General features: G+C 48.8%; 2 protein-coding genes across 15 annotated transcripts in view; one reads left to right on the forward strand and one right to left on the reverse strand.

Moving 5' to 3' along the window:
* The window catches only part of JARID2 (jumonji and AT-rich interaction domain containing 2), a 281,067-nt gene extending 274,593 nt beyond the window's left edge, over positions 1–6,474 (forward strand). For 5 of the 6 annotated variants that reach the window (XM_031666928.1, XM_031666930.1, XM_031666932.1 and 2 more), the window contains 2 exons: positions 1,500–1,607; positions 4,474–6,474. In XM_031666928.1, the coding sequence (XP_031522788.1) occupies positions 1,500–1,607; positions 4,474–4,656 (291 nt within the window). In that variant the 3' untranslated portion in view covers positions 4,657–6,474. Of the gene's footprint in view, positions 1–1,175; positions 1,301–1,499; positions 1,609–4,473 lie in introns of those variants that run through there. The other variant, XR_004184202.1, reaches the window with a different exon arrangement.
* A 789-nt stretch (positions 6,475–7,263) lies between these two features.
* The window catches only part of DTNBP1 (dystrobrevin binding protein 1), a 150,370-nt gene continuing 141,555 nt past the window's right edge, over positions 7,264–16,078 (reverse strand). For all 9 annotated transcript variants that reach the window (XM_031666936.1, XM_003897087.3, XM_009204479.2 and 6 more), the window contains 2 exons: positions 8,978–9,118; positions 7,264–7,685 (listed from right to left, as the gene is read on the reverse strand). In XM_031666936.1, coding sequence (XP_031522796.1) covers positions 7,441–7,685; positions 8,978–9,118 — 386 coding nt within the window. In that variant the 3' untranslated portion in view covers positions 7,264–7,440. The remainder of the gene's footprint in view (positions 7,686–8,977; positions 9,119–16,078) is intronic.

Below are 16,078 nucleotides of genomic sequence, written 5' to 3' on the forward strand. Positions count from 1 at the left end.
CTTGGGTAACATAGTGAGACTCAATTTCTACAAAAAATACAAAAAATTAACTGGGTGTGGTGGTGGGGGTATCACTTGAGCCCAGAAGTTCAAGGCTACAGTGAGCCTTTGCAGGCTGGGTGACAGTGACAACCTGTCTCTTTAATTAAAAAAAAAAAGGCCAGGCACAGTGGCTTACACTTGTAATCCCAGCACTTTGGGAGGCCGAGGCGGGCCAGTCACAGCCTGGCCAACATGGTGAAACCCCGTCTCTACTAAAAATACAAAAAAATTAGCCGGGTGTGATGGCACGCACCAGTAGTCCCAGCTCCTCTGGAGGCAGTGGTTGCAGTGAGCCAAGATCGCGCTATTGCGCTCCAGCCCAGGTGACAGTGTCAGACTTCATCTTAAATATATATATATATATAAAATATCCATGGGCAAAAATTGGGGTCTGACTTGTGTTGACAGTTTGCATTGCTTGGATTACTAATACATTTGTAAATTTTAATTAGATGTGTTTCCTATTCTTCCTGTCCTTGGCCCCAAGTGTCTCTCCAAGGTCTTGTTTGTGTCAGTAGGTGGCATTCCCACACTCCTACAACATGTTCTCTGTTTCTCGCTTAGAAACACTGCAGACGAAAACAAGTCCTTCCCCTCAAGCTTTCTGAGAAAGGCCTGTGACCCTTCTGCCTCTTGAGTATTGAGACTGAATTTTTCCTTATTTTCAAACTCAGAATTAGAATAGTACTTGGAGTCAGCGTGAAGTATGGGAGCCCTCCCACAGAAGCCAGGTGGACAGGCCCGCAGTGAGGGTCTCTGTCCCAGCACTCTCCTGTGGCCTTAGGCAGCAAGGCGTCCACAGCCGGTGGACAGCCCGCCCAGGGAGGCCGGGGCTGGTGGGTGAGCTGGTCCCCGCATTGCAGAGGTCAGGAATCTGTGATGTTGAGGGTGTCGGGGGAGTTTGCATGGGGTCGTTGGACGCCCCTTGCTCTGTTGACTGAGCCACTCATGGACCACCATGAGAACCAGTTTTGCTGCTGGAAAGTCCAGGGCGTGTTCCCCGCGTGGCTGCCCGAGTTGGAGTCCTCCATGTTCCACATCTATGCCAGCACTAGGGTGGTTTTGAACCCAGGGTCTCAGCAGCCCTCAGAACTCAAGAGATTAGAAAATGTACCCCTCACTGTCTTTACCAGCCTGGTGGTGACTGAACCTCTCCCAGGAAACTCCAGCAGAAATCTGGAGGGGACGTGAGGGCCACCCCAGGTCTCACTCAGAGGTCGTCCACTCCTCACTTTCCTAGTTGAAGACCATGTGCCAGGTGGTTTGTCGGTTTTCGTTTGAGTCCATCTCCAGTGTTTCCAGTCGTCAAAGCCCTTGGCCCGGGTGGTGGGTGCCAGGGCTGCTCTGGCTGGGGCAGTGGGTGTGAGGGCTGCCTGGCTGGGTGTGCTCCCACTTTACCCTCCCAGGGCGCTGTGGAGTTGTCTCCTGACCTCCGGGTGTCCTGCTCTTGCTTGCAGGTGGTACAAGAGAACGAAAACGTCGTGTTCTGTCTGGAGTGTGCTCTGCGCCACGTGGAGAAACAGAAGTCCTGCCGAGGGCTGAAGTTGATGTACCGCTATGATGAGGTCAGTCGCTGCCCGCGGGGTAGGGTGGGGCGGCAGCGTGGCGCCTTCCCTGGTCCTGGCTGGATGTAGGCCCTCCGGCCTGGCAGTTCTGTGCCTGGTGGGCAGCCAGGGCTCTGCAGGCCTGAGGTGTCCTGTTCTTAAGCCCTAAACCCACTCAGGCCCCACGTTAGGATCCCGAGGGGAGCAGGGCTCCTGCATGGGCCCGGAGTGCCGTGCATTTGGATTTCAGAGATGGGCTCTCACCAGGGCTGAGGCTCTTCCTGCAGCCTCACTGACTTTCCCAGGGGCTGCACCACTGTGGTTTAGAGCCAGACCCTTTTTTGTGGTGACCTGTCCCAGGCACAGTGGGATGGTTGGCAGTGGACTCTCCAATCTCCACTCACTCGACGCCAGCCCCTCCAGGCTGAGAGCGCTGGAAGTGTCTGCAGACGCTGGGGCAGGATGGGAAGTCCCAGTGCCGTCCTGCAGGCGCCAGCTCTTCTGGAGGGAGAGGTCGTAACAGTGCACAGCCTGTGCAGCTGGGGGCTGCCCTGAGTGGCGGAACTCCTGGCAGCAGTGCCTCTCCCCTGCTCTGCCCCACGTGTGCTTCCCCTGCTCTGCCCGCCTTCCCTGCGTGTGCTTCCCACGGACTCTGATGAGGCTGGTTACGAGGACGGTCACCACACTGTGGTCATTGCACAGTTGAGGCCACTGAGTGGGGCGGGTGCTGCGGGTCTGACTGTGCGGGGCCTGGTGCGTCTGGGGGCTCAAGCGGTGGGGCCAAGTGGTGGGTCTCACTCGATAAGCCTTGAGCTAAACGATTGGAGAGCTGGAAGAAGAACTCTTTGCATCTGTTTTGTTTCAAAGAGCATGCTGGGTGAAGGCAGTAAGCACCTGCTGTCCCTCCTTCACCTCAACAGCAGATGTCCAGGCACAGTCACAAACAACGAAGCCTTTGCGGCCGAGATGAGCGTGGCTCTGGCACCTTGTGCAGTGCAGGTGCTGGCACGGGGAGGCTTCCTCTGGCTGCCTGGAAAGCGCTCTGTGGATTGTGCGTTGCGCCTCTCACCAGCAGCCTGTTTCTGTAGCCGCATGTCTGACGTGACCAGATCCTGGGAAAAGAATGGCATGCAGGGGCTAAGACCTAATGGTTGGTTTTGATGAATTAGGAGGAGCAAAGGTATTTAGAAACTGCATACTCTGCAGCGGCTGATGTAGTTCAGTAAGCAAGTCTGTGCCTCTGTCCCCTGTTGAGCTGTGCATTGTGTTTTGTTTTAGAGACGGAGTCTCACTCTGTTGCCCAGACTGGAGTGCAGTGGCATGATCTCGGCTCACTGCAACCTCCGCCTCCTGGGTTCAAGCGATTCTCCTGCCTCAGCTAGGATTACAGGCATGTGCCACCATGCACCCGGCTAATTTTTCTTTTTAGTAGAGACAGGGTTTTACCATGTTGGTCAGGCTGGTCTCAAACTCCTGACCTCAGGTGATCTGCTCGCTTCGGCCTCCCAAAGTGCTGGGATTACAGGCGTGAGCCACCACATCTGACCCATTCTTTTAAATAGGAAATTTCTAGCTTGTAAACAGAGACCATTGCAAAATCTTGTTCTCAACCTCCCAGTGTGCCCAGCACACAAATCACCCATGGCTGTGCCTGCTGACCTGGGACAGTCTGCTTTAAACACCTACCTTTTGGGGGGTAGGGGACACACCTAGATTGCAAATCCCTGAATTCATGGCTTGGGTTCTCATGGATGGTGAAGCTCTCTGGGGAGTTTGGAGCCATGTGTGCCTCCGGCCCTTGCAGGCTGGCTGAGCAGGGTCCAGTGAGCAGGGTGCTGGGCTGCCTGCTACCAAGCCTGGCGTGAGGGCACTGGTCTGCGGCAGGTGCTGTCCACCTGTTGAGCTGCATGCAGGGAGGGAACAGTGCCCTCCTGTAACCGCATCCGGCCAGCTCCTCCTCGCTCGTCCTTATGATAAGGTAGCTGTAGTCCCCTAAATGGGTGTTATGGCAGCTCAGCCGCTTATTCCTTATCAGTGTTCATCATCAGTGCCTCAGGCCGCCATGACTATGGTGGTATTACAGATACATGCGCACCCCCCTTCCAAGGGCGCCTTTAACTTCTGATGGGAGCCAGCTGTCACTTCCTTACCCTTATCTTGGGGTCTTTCCAGAGGGCTAGAGATCAGGCCCTCAGATGTTTCATTCCATGGCTGGCTTCCTCTCCTGCCAGACTCAGCGTGGTTCCCAGCCACCCCTGGCCCAGAGAGATACTTGTGAGATGCACATTTGCTACTCCTCCCCATGTTCTTTTTAAAAATGAGATGATTATAGGATGTACTGTGTGAAAGTTACACACGCAGTTTTGGTGCCGACAGATAAATGATTCTCTTGGGTGAATTACAAGGATATCTATAGGTGACAAGTGTTTGCATTTATTTGCATGACCAGGTTCAGTGGCTGGTAGCTAAAGTGAGTCAAGTAGCTTGGGTATTTGTGTCACCATCCAGGACGTAACAAAGCCCCCAGGTCTCTCTGCTGCGTGCTCCGTGGTGGAGGCAGTGCTCTGGGCTCCCCCTGCCAGCCCTGCCCTTATGAGCAGGCAAACCATGGTGGACCAGGGTATTGATGAGGATGAAAGGGCCGTGCCTGCTGTGTGGCGTCAGGAGGAGCTGGGAAAGGGAGACTCACTGCGTCTGAGCCTCTTGGGGACATCGTAAACGCTGTTGGTGTGAAGGGGACGGCTACGCCGCTGCCCTCTGCCCTAAACCTGTCCCTGCGTGGCTGTCAGGGTCAGAGCTCTTGTTAATACGGTATGCTAATTGTTAATATGGTATGTTAATTGTTAATATGGTATACTAATTGTGCCTTCCTTTCACCCCCAAACAGGAACAGATTATCAGTCTGGTCAATCAGATCTGCGGCAAAGTGTCTGGTAAAAACGGCAGCATTGAGAACTGTCTCAGTAAACCCACACCAAAAAGAGGTCCCCGCAAGAGAGCGACAGTGGACGTGCCCCCCTCCCGGCTGTCAGCCTCCGGTTCATCCAAAAGTGCTTCGAGCTCATCATGAAGATGCCAACGCCCGTGGTCGATTTATATATATTTTTTTGTAATTATTATATTCTAGTTTGGAGTACTTGCTGTAGGATTGAAGCTGTCTTTGCACTAGCTCTAAAGAAGATTTTCTTCTGGTTTTAGAGAACTAATTTTGTTTTAGCATTAAACTGTTGAACTTTTTTTTGTACTTAGAAAACCTAGATACTGCAGTCAGATTTTGGAAACTGCCGTATAGTCACTGTTTTAAAAACCCTGCAGGGGCTGTATTAATTTGTATTGCCCCATGGCTGACAAAAGCCTTTTTTTGTTGTTGTTTTGATTTTTTTTTTTTTTTTTTTTGTAACTGTTGGGGAAAAAAAGGCTTTTTAACCCATTTTTGAAGAGGGTGAAGTTTGGAGAACAAATTTAAAAACCATCAGTCACGTGAGCAGATTTTTTAGAAGGGATAGGAGACGCGCGCGCGCACACACACACACACACACACACACACACACACACACACACACAAAACTTGAAATGGCTTTGCTTTGGCTGTCGTCTTCTGCCGTGTGCCAGATGAGCTTGTGATCTGGGAAGCCGGGGCACCCCCGTTTTGTTTCTCTGGGCGGTTGTGGCAGCTGAAGGCGGACGTTGTTTCCTAACCGTAGGCGGAACGAGGAGACGGGAGCGAGTGGGCTCTCCACCAGCACATCACTATGCATCTGTTCAAGGAAAGAAGAAAAGCGAGCGAGGAAGACGGAAAAGACTGCCTGCCTCGGAGGGGTCACATGAGGGAGACCTGTGCCTGATTTCATTAGGAAATCCATTCTGTTATTTTTTGGTGCTGTTGGCTACTTTATCAAAAAACCCTTCAATAGCATCCTTAAGATTTAAAAAAAAAAAGAAAAAAAAAAAAAACGGAAAAAAGTGATGGAAGCCGTAAGTGCTTCTTTGTCATCGACGTGCAATCTTTCTAACATTCCATCTCCATCTCACCGCTTCTTGTTTGACACCTTCACAAGTCAGCATTAATCTTTCTTTTAAAATTTGTTTCGTTTATGATCACGTAGAGAGCCACTAGGAGGCCTGCAGTTATTTTTGAATGTGAAAATGCATTTGCGTTCATCTTCTCTATTTTTTCTCTTCATGTTGTAACAAAAAGGAAAAAAGAAAAAAAAAAATCCCATCCCTTTTGTACATATGCCTGTAAATTGTTTTAAATACTTGAGCCTTTTTCTCGGTGGGGGGTGGGGAGGGGGGTGAGAAGACAAGATGAAGAAAAGCCTTACATTTCAGTTTCTTCATCGGTTGGATTGGATGCTTACAGGGTTTTTCTTGTAACATTTATAAGTGCTGCTTACATCACTGAACAACAACAAAAAAATAATAATGGAGTAGCTGTTGCCCTTCTCCGGTTGTGTGTACAGTATGTGTGGAATAAAAAAGGGAAACTGTTTTCACAAGCTGTTCTTTGTTTCATAATTGGATTCATCAATCCCGTAGCTACCCATATTGCACTGAGCTTGCCAGTGGTGACTGCCAGGAACGTCCTATGATCCACTTTGTTGGTTGTTGTTGCAGAAGACTGAACTGTTTTGGAATATTTAACAATTACAGAAACAGAGTCAAGTGTTTTCCAATGTGGTTGTCCGGTTTCTATGGCCTTGCTGTGTACTTTCCCTCTTTTTGACAGTAAACTTCTGCCTATGGCTTACAGTTTGACATTTAATTTATTAGCGCTGCTCTGCACCCCTCCCTTGGGAGGGAGACTTCATGTGGTTTATTGCGAGTTTTTTGTTTACTTTTCAGGTTTGTACTACAAGGTTTAATAATAAAAACAAAGTTTTTTGGACATTTGTCTGTCTTGTGGAAGATGACTGAATGGAATGAGCTCTTTCTTTTCTCATCTACGGGCAGGGGGCAGAGAATCGCCCATAGCCAGGGAGCAGAGCCACCCCCACGCTGCAGTCCTGCTCCCACAGCTCCCACCTGCCGCTGGGTCCCCTTCAGTGTAACCTAATGGTTTCCACGTGGCCCGGCAGGCTGGGCCAGAGCTGCTCGTGGGCTGCGGCTGTCCCCCTCATTTCCCATCGAGCCGTGCCCCCCGAGCTTTCAGGATGAGCGGACACTGAGTGCATTCCGGGTGGTATGGCTGCAGACAGCCCCCCTCATCTTAGCGGGGAGCTCGCTCGCTCGCTCGTTGGGCTGGAGGAGTGATGGCAGGAACATATCTCCAGGGGACCAGTTTCTTTTCATAAAGAAGAGAGGATTGCTTTGGGCTTGTTTCTGTTCTTTTGGGCCCAGGCGTATGAAAGTAGGGGTTGGACCGGTTGGCCATTGGACTGGTAATTCTGTAATGATCAAAGGAAAACCCCAAGCTTTGCCAGAGTGGTTTGGCTACAGTCAGCTCTTCTACAGGGAGTGGCCTTTTCCACCTGTGAAATGGCAGGTCATTCCCTGCCTCATGCAGAACTGAGCCCTGTGGAGCCTCCCCTGCCTGGCCCAGACCTGCCCACATGCAACCTCCTGGGGCAGCCCCCAGTGACCTGCGCGTCCCTTCACTCTAAGGAACCCTGAGTTACAGCGACCTTAAGGACGTGTGTATTTAGAAGCCTTTTGTATAAACTAGCTCCGTGCGCTCTCAGTTTACCATCCTCACGCTTTATTGTTAGCTGTTCTTTCAGTTTCTCACACATTATTGGCAATTATGTAAAAACCAAGACCCTCTATAAAACAACCTGGGTTTCCAGGTGGAATTCCGCATACAGCCAAAACCGGGTTCCAGTGTGGCCAGACAACGCCCACGTCCCGTCCCAATTTAAGAGTCGCTGTCGTCACTACCATCCGGAGTGGCCTCTCTGTCAGTGTGTGACGTGGCCAGGGCAGTGTCCACCTGAACTTCCTCCTCATCAGACTGAACCACGGGGGACTCCCCACCCTCACTGATGTCCTGGGTGGCCATGTCGGTGCAGGTGGAGGAAGAGGAAGGTGGCTTGGCTCGTAATTCTGAGGGATTTGGAACCTGGAGGGTAATCTCATTCTGACAGGTACTGGATTCAGGCCCTGCAAAATAACGTAGGGAAGAAAAAGTCCTGTCATAAAAAGATTGCGGATTAGAATTGCTGCCAACAGCTGTGGAATGTGCCTGTCATGAAAGGGGTGTGTGCTTTTTGTTCCAGGGACCTGGGGCCTGCCCTGGAAGACACTGAGCTGAGTGATGCCAGAGGCAGCCTCAGGCCCTGTGGTGACCCTTCCGTGCCCTAAGGAGTCAGCCACCGGTGACAAAGATCAAGAGCTCCTAGGACTATGTAATAGTGTGTAATAGAGGCCCGAGGGCAAGTGCTGCGTATCTTGGAGAAGCAGTCCCTGTAACCTTGATAATCTAGATGTTTTTCTTTTTACCCTTTTCAGAAATTCAGAGACACCACTGCTGAGACAGTCGGAATTATTGACCTTTCAGCAGGTCTCCAATTTTATGGAACTAAATAGGCTCTTCAAGGAATCAAAATTCTATATTCAGGTGTCACTGTTTCTAAATCTTTCCTTGACTCTGGGTGAGGGTTCATTCTGGTTTCTAGTATTCCGGCCTTCTCAGGATGGGGGCAAATGCACCCAAGCCCCTTCTCTTCCCTGGGATGACACCGTTCTGACAGATTGCCAGGAGAAGTGGGGGAGAAGTGGGTGAGAAGTTTAGAGGAAGCAGAAACCGTGGTAATGGTAGAACCTTCTAGAGATGGCTGAGGTGCTGCCAGGAGGACTGAGCTTTGCCTTGACCCAGCCAGAAGAACTGGTCTGAAATTTGAAATGCAGCGAGCCCAGGTACAGGTCTGGCACCTCGGTCAATATTTGCTGCATGAATGTGAAACAAAATTTTGGGAAGGGGTGAAAGGAACTGAAGTCCAACTAAGTTTTACAACACAGGCCAAGAGCTGAACATACACCATGGCTTTGCCCCATAGCAGGCATGCCCCTAAACGCCTGCCGCATCAAGAGGGAAGAGTTCTGTGTGAGCCACGCAGGAGAGTCTGTACCTCCCTGCAAACGCCGGTGCTTAATCACAAGGAGCAGACTCAAATGGATTTCTGGGTGGTAAAGGAGGGAAAACAAGAAAGCTCTCAGCTCACCAAAGTTGCCGGAGTGGAGCATGTCAAATCTTTGAGAAGAATTCATGATGGAACCACACCACTGTTGCAGCTGCCACGCAGCCGTGTGGAACCGTGGGGTAGGGAGCCAGGAGCTGGCTGTGCGCTTGGGGGTTTGTGTGTAAGTGACTGGCAGGTTTCTCACTTCTCCCTTTGGAGGGGAGTGGCATCAGTATAGCCCCGGTTCAGCTGATGCAAGTTTGTCAACCCTACCTAAGGCGGGGGACAGCACAGTGTTCTCTTCTCCCGAGTTCAGGAAGACGTCCAGGGCCTCCTGGTCAGATATGTCCATCAGGTCCATCTGCTCCAACATGTCCACGTTCACTTCCATGGATGACATGCTGCCTATGGGCTCTGCGGAGAGATCAGCGACACGAGGAAGGACATGTCTTCAATATTACTTTAACAGGTGATCTTCCACCGGCAATAGGCTAACTACATTGCATTTTCTAAGCTTCCTTCAAAACGGAATTTGAAGCAACATATTAGTAGATGACATATGCCAGTCTGGCACTTTAAATGCATCCTAAATCACCCTTGGCAACTGTTATACCTTTTACACTTTCCTTAATCTGCTCATCCCCAGCCCTTTGGGACGCTGAAGACCAATCTCCGCATTAAGCGATTTCCGGCTGTTTGGAGTAGGACCCTCCGCCTGTCTCAGAGGCCAGCATTCCTGCAGCAACAGTTAGCGACCTTCCTCCCCGCCAGCCAGGGCTCTGCTTCCCGCCTACAGTTGCCCTGAACCTTCCAGGCGGGCACAGCCCTCTAATCGCAAGTGGAGTTGCCACTGCCCTTGGAACATTTCTCAGGCCTAATGGCTGAAGGGGTTTGAACATCTGTACAGTGGAAGCACAGACTAGGAGAGAACAAAACCCAGCCCACCAGCAGACGGCGACCCCAGCCTGGCCAGCCTCAGCCCAGCCCTGAGCACGGGACGCCTCACAGGTCTTTCCTCAGAGGCAAACTACCTCTGTGGTCCAGAAAACCACAAGCCACATAAGTTATCCGAGCCGTGGGGATGCCTGGCAGAAGCAAATGCAAATTTTTTCTGGAATGACCCTCCCTTAACCTTGGTTTATACAAAGTCAATCCCAACCCAATCTGGCATTTGTGACACACATGAAATGAGCCACTCCGAGTGAGGGGCAGCAGAAACAAACAGTATCCTTGCTAAAGAACTTGAGATGGCTGTTCACACACTGCAGTCCTAGGAAAGGTAGAGTCAAAAACAAGGTGTCAAAAATAAGGACAGACATTTGAAAGAGAGCCAAATAATGACTAGGTAGAAGAGACTGAAATCTCAAACTTGGGGCACAGTCACAGCCCCACAGAAAATAAATAAACTAGATGGCAGGATGAGTAAATCTGCAATGCAGCATAGAGGAACAAAGGGAAATGCGAGCGAGCATAAGAGGTATGTGAGACACAGAAGCGTAGCATCTGGTCACGTTTCCCCAGAGCCAAGAAGGGAAGAGAACTCTATTCAAAGAAGCTGATGATTTTCCCAAATCGATGAAAGACCTCAGGACCCAGATTTAAAAAGCAAAACATTCCAAGCGAGATCAAAGCAATCCTCACCTACATCAATTGCTTTGAAGTTGAAGAACATCAAAGACAAAGGCTCTCTAAAAAGCAGCCAGAGAGAAAGGGCAGGTTAAGAAAGAGAAGGAAATAATTAGGATGACAGGCAACTTCTGAACAACAATAATAAAAGCCAGAAGACTGTGGAGTAAGTTCAAAGAGGAGAGAGAAATGTCATCTCTAAAATGGTGTAACATTAGGTATCATTTAAGCTCCAGGAGAGGAGAAGCAGAGACCAAGAAGAAACACGTCATCATGAGCCTGCTCTCGCTGGAGGCACAGCGAAGGAAGGACTGAGTGCAAGAAAGCATGTTAAGCAAAGAGACGTGTGAGTGTGTGAGTTAATGTAAAACCTGGAATGGAACGGTCATAACAAGGAGTCACCAGGGCCAAATCACCCTCCTGAACAAAGACACGGGGCGGAGAGGAGGGTGCTCAGAGCCACAGGACATGAGATTACGGCTTCATCTGGGAGGAAAGTGAGTCTCACTATCTTCAGGCTCAGAAAATCACTGAAGTTCAGCACTCAAATGAGAGGTAAGTAATTCCTGTTTTCAGTTGGGGAAAAGTGTTACGGTTTAGATGGTCCCATGCTTGGCAGCAGCATCCCCACCGACTGAGCCAGCCTGCTCTGCCTTGGACTTGGCCAGGGTTGAGCTCAGCCACATGGGGACAGCAGTTCACTGGGCTTGATCTTCAGGGCTGAGTGGTCAGGGGAATTTGATGGCACCCTGGTCAGGCTTGTTCTTTTTGGGGGCACACTTCTGAGGGTTTCCTTTCTGACCTATGGAAGCCTTTTGCCAAGGCCTTTCTGTCTTTTAGATTTTGGCTTCTGACTTCAGTTTTGAAAATTTGTCTGTGCCATCTTCTTGAAAAGGGCAGGAGTATAACTTAAAACAGGAGAGAAAAAATTGGACTAAGAAGCATAGGAAAAGCTTTCAGGAAAATTCTGTAGCACCAAATAAGATGGTAATGAGTGTGTCAGTGATCACAGGAAATGTCAGTGAGCCAAACTTGCCAGTTCAGAGATTATACGACTGAACTGAAGTAAAATCCAGCTACCTTCTGTTCACAGGAGACAAATATGGAGACAGAAACATGAAAATGTTTCTTAAAAAATGAAAAGATATAATGAGCAAACAAAGAAGAAAGCTGATATAGCTATATTAATATCAAAATAGATTTTAATGGGAAACAAAAGTAATACTGGGATAAAGAGTAGTACTTAGTGACTTTTAAATGGTTCAATTCACCAGGAAGATAATCTAAAACTTCTATTTTGGGTTACATTTTTAAAGTTAAAAAATGGCATAATGGCAATGAAAACATGATATCCGTGATCTTGGGCGCATGTCACTATACCTATTCGATGGCTGACATCAGCAGTCCCAAAGTTAGTAAGAGAAATCGAAATCCTATTCTCCAATCACAATGAAATTTAGTTAGAAATTGGTAACTGCTAGGAAAACTTTCACATATCTAATTATTTTAAAAAACATTTATAAACAGTTCACAAATCAAATATGAAATGCTAATGATAAAATTTACCCAGGAATTATTAGTGCCAAAATTTGTAGGATTCAACTAAAACGGTCCCCCTGCAAGAAATCCATAGCTTTGAATGCCTTACCAGAGAGGAACGCTGAAAATCAAGCCATTCATCAACTTGGGTTAGAAAAAAACAAATGCCCAAAGAAAGCAAAACTGAAGAGAAGTTAATGAAACAGCAGAAAGAACAAAGAAGCTGGTTAGGTTCTGGGGTAAGACTCGTCGTAAGTAGAGATGAAAGGAATAAAAGGCACATGAACAATTTTAAGAATGCAAAAGCAAACCTACCCAGGAACACAGTTGAGGGGGAGACGCGCACCATGGGCAACGTTATGCTGACACAGCGGACAACTAAAGACAAGTCCGTGGAAAACTTGCCAAAATTAACGAGAAATAGGAAATCTCTATAACCATCAGAAAAAAAGAATAGGTAAAGTCACTGGTCTCAGCATCGGAGGCAAGTTCTACCCGCCATTCAGGAATGCATGAGACACGTGCGCTTGCAGAAAGATCCAATACCACTAAGAGGCCCATTGTGTCTCCATCCAGAAACTTACTGCAATTCTGCTCAAATTGTAGACAAGGTTCTTCAACAAACTTGAAACTGTGACATTTATACCAAAGGACAAGACCCCAAGAAGAGTCATGGCAACTATGAAGAAAATAAATGCGTGCAGACACGCAGGGCAGGGCGGGAAATGCGTGCGGACACGCAGGGCAGAGTGGTAATGGCTCCAGCAGACTCAGGCTTCGCTAGAAAACATTGGCTCAGTCCCAGCACTCCTGACACTTTGCACCAGATCGTTCTCGGTGGTGGGGTTGTCCTGGGTAGTGTGGGATGCTTAACTGCGTCCCTGGCCTCTGCCCACTAGATGCCAGTAGCACACCCTTACCCCAGGCATAACAAGCAAAATGGGTCTCCAGACATTGCCAAATGTCCCCTCGGGGGCAAAAGTGTCTCCAGCTGAGAACCAACACTTGAGATGACTAAGTATACAACAGTGTAGTTTTGGCTCAGGGACCGGCAGCAGAAGAACGCAGCCAAAGAGAGGCTTGAAGACTCCCGAATGGTGTCGTTTCATTCCAACAGATTAGCAAAAATTAAAAAATCTGACGCTACCAAGTGCCAGTAAAGATGTAATCAGAACGTGCATACGTGGCTGGGGAGACTATAAACTCATGCAAATGTTTGGCAAGGAATTGGACAGAATCTAGTAAAATGAAAGATAGCCGTGTCATTATGACCAGTAATTCCTCTCCTAGTTATATACCCTAAAGAAGTGATTCCCAAAGTGTGGTCCCCCTCAGCATCACCTGGGAACTTGGTTATAATGCAAATCCTCAGGCCCCACCCACACCTGCACAGTCACAAACCCTGCAGTGGGCCCAGGAATCCACGTTGGAACCACAGACCCTCCAGGGGTCTGTGAGGCTGCTCAAGTCTGAGAACAGCTGGTCTTAAAGCAACTTACGGATGCGTACAGACAGACAAATTATAAGAATGTCCAAGGCCAGGTGTGGTGGCTCACGCCTGTAATCCCAGCACTTTGGGAGGCCCAGGTGGGAGGATCACTTGGGCCCAGGAGGGTCAAGACCAGCCTGGGCCACATAGTGAGACCCTATCTCTCTAAAAAATTAAAAAATTAGCCAGGCATGGTGGCGCACACCTGTAGTCCCAGCTACTCACTCGGGAGTCTGAGGTGGTAGGACCACTTGAGCCCAGGAGTGCCAGACTGCAATGAGTTATGATTATGCCACTGCACTCCAGCCTGTGTGACAGAGCGAGACTCCGTCCTAAGAAAAAAAAGTCCGTGCTGGCATTGTTTTTATGAAAGAAGAAAACTGGAAACAAATACCCATCAATACAACAATGAACAAATTACATTTATTCAATGGAAATAACTACTTAAGAATAGAAATCAAATTAGAGGTGAATGTATCAGTATGGATGATTCTCAAAATCACAGCACTTAGGTGCACTTTTGCCTGTCAATTCTATCTTTTCTAACTTTATTGTAATGTTATCACTAGCCCCAAACCTCGTTCTCTTCCCAGGGCACTGGGTCCACTCTGGAGCATCCCAGAGCTGAGTCAATCCTTCTGGAAGCAGGCGCACCCCTGGCTGCATAGGATGCCATTTTGCTGAACTACTGGTTCAGAGACACAAGAGCCTGAAATCTATGGGAATACAGAGCCAGATAACCCAGGCACAGACCAGGACATCTCCGAGGTGATTTATTAATAAGTAACTGCAGGATACCCTGACATTCAGCAATAAAATGAAAGCAATAAAAATGCTTTTCTAAGAAAATGGCAGTCATGTCAGGCAGAAGATCAAACCTGGGCTAGGGTCTTACAAAACACCTAATGATGTCCTAATGGCACGGAGAGCTCTGCGGGGCCTGTGGTGGCACCCAGACCCCCTCTGCTGCTCAGCCCTCCCGGCACGGCCTTCAGTCCTCAAGCCTGACAGCCTCTGTGCTTGGGGGGCCATCCGGCCTCAGCACCATCCAAGTGGCACAGAAGTGCCTTCACCCCTTCCTCTGATGATTCTCTGGATAAAACTTGCCATGGCCTTGTCTTAATTAAGAAACGATGCTTCTGAAAGGGAAATTCCAACTGCTATTTCTGATTTAGTGGAATGAGTCCAAAACACCATGTTTGCTGCAGAGTTTTTAAATTTTTGATTGATTCTCCTAAATTAATACTAATCCGTGGAGATGAAGCTTCCTCTCTAAGAAAGGCGCTGTGGCTCGTCAGGCTGGGAAGTCTGAGCCGGCTCTGCACAGCCGTGCAATGGGATGTCCGATTCCCGTGTGTGGCTGTCCCTCAGCTCTAGCTGAAGAGAAAGCTAAAAAGCCCAGAGCCTCCAATTTTCTTCTTCAAAGCTTTCAAAACCATATATTGACAAGATGTACCTGATTTTTACCTTAAAAACATGAGCCCAACATTTTCTTGAAACTTAATCTTTGAGATACTCAAAACCACGAAAATTTAACCACTTCGTATTTCCTTGCAGGTATTTGCAGCAGGTAGCTGCTAGACGCTTCCCTCTGCCAGCCCGGTGCCTTGCTAGCTGTGGAGAAGGTGCAGTGCGTGCCTGTCCCTGTCACCAGGGGCTGGTCATCAACAGAAGCTGCTCCTTCCAAGCCGGCCGCGCACCTACTACATCATCATCAGCCGTGTGTCCGTGGCTCTCCCTATAATGGGAGCTTCCTGAGAGGTACTTTCATTTCTCTGTGCTTCCTCTGGGCTCACCAGCAAGTGCTAAACTGAAGGAAGATAGAGTTAAGTTGTTCACCAATCAGAGTTTCTGTGGCTGTCCATCAGTGCATCTCTTCTATGACATCAGACATTGCTGCGATGTGTCATTATGTTCAAATTTGCGGGTCGGCCAGGGTGTATCTGTATGGATTGAATGTGTCCTCCTAAAATTTGTATGTTGAAGCCCTAACCCCCAAGATGAGGATACTTGGAGTTGGGACCGCTGGGAGGTGATTAGGTTAGACGAGGTCAGGTGGACATGGCTCCTGTGGTCGAGATTAGCCCTAATACCAAGAGACAGCAGAGGGCTCCACCCTGCTGTTGGCCACGTGCACACATAGGGAGAAGGGGGCCGCCTATGAGCCAGGAAGACAGCCCTCATCAGACACCGATCACATCGGCACCCTGATCTTGGATCTGAGGCCTCCAGAACTGAGGGAAAAGAAATGTCGACTGTTCAAGCCACCCAGTCCACATGGTTTCGTTATGGCAGCGGGGCTAAAACAGTGTCCTTCTCTGCTTCTACCCATAACGGGATAAAAATCCCTGGAGCAAACCTTCTGCTTCCTCCCAAAGGAGCCATGGAAAGCCACTCTCTACAACTCGCAGCCAACACGGAACTAAGAGAATCCTGTACGTCCACTCGGAGGAACGCACGGAGGACAAAGGCAGAGTCACGGGTTACAAGAACGGCAAAGGCTGACTCTAAAGAACTTGTTAAGCTTCAAACCTACCCTGTGCGTTGGAAGGTAAACAAGCATCTTCCTCACAACTGACTGCGTTCACCAGCACACTATGAGGTCTTCAGCTACTGCTGTTCATCTGTTTTTCTCAACATTATTTTCTTTCCTCATTCTTGGATTTCTTTTTATTTATTTATTTATTTTTTGAGATGGAGTCTCGCTGTCGCCAGGCTGG

The sequence above is a fragment of the Papio anubis genome, chromosome 6, assembly GCF_008728515.1.
Source record: "Papio anubis isolate 15944 chromosome 6, Panubis1.0, whole genome shotgun sequence".
NCBI classification, from domain to species: Eukaryota; Metazoa; Chordata; class Mammalia; order Primates; family Cercopithecidae; genus Papio; species Papio anubis.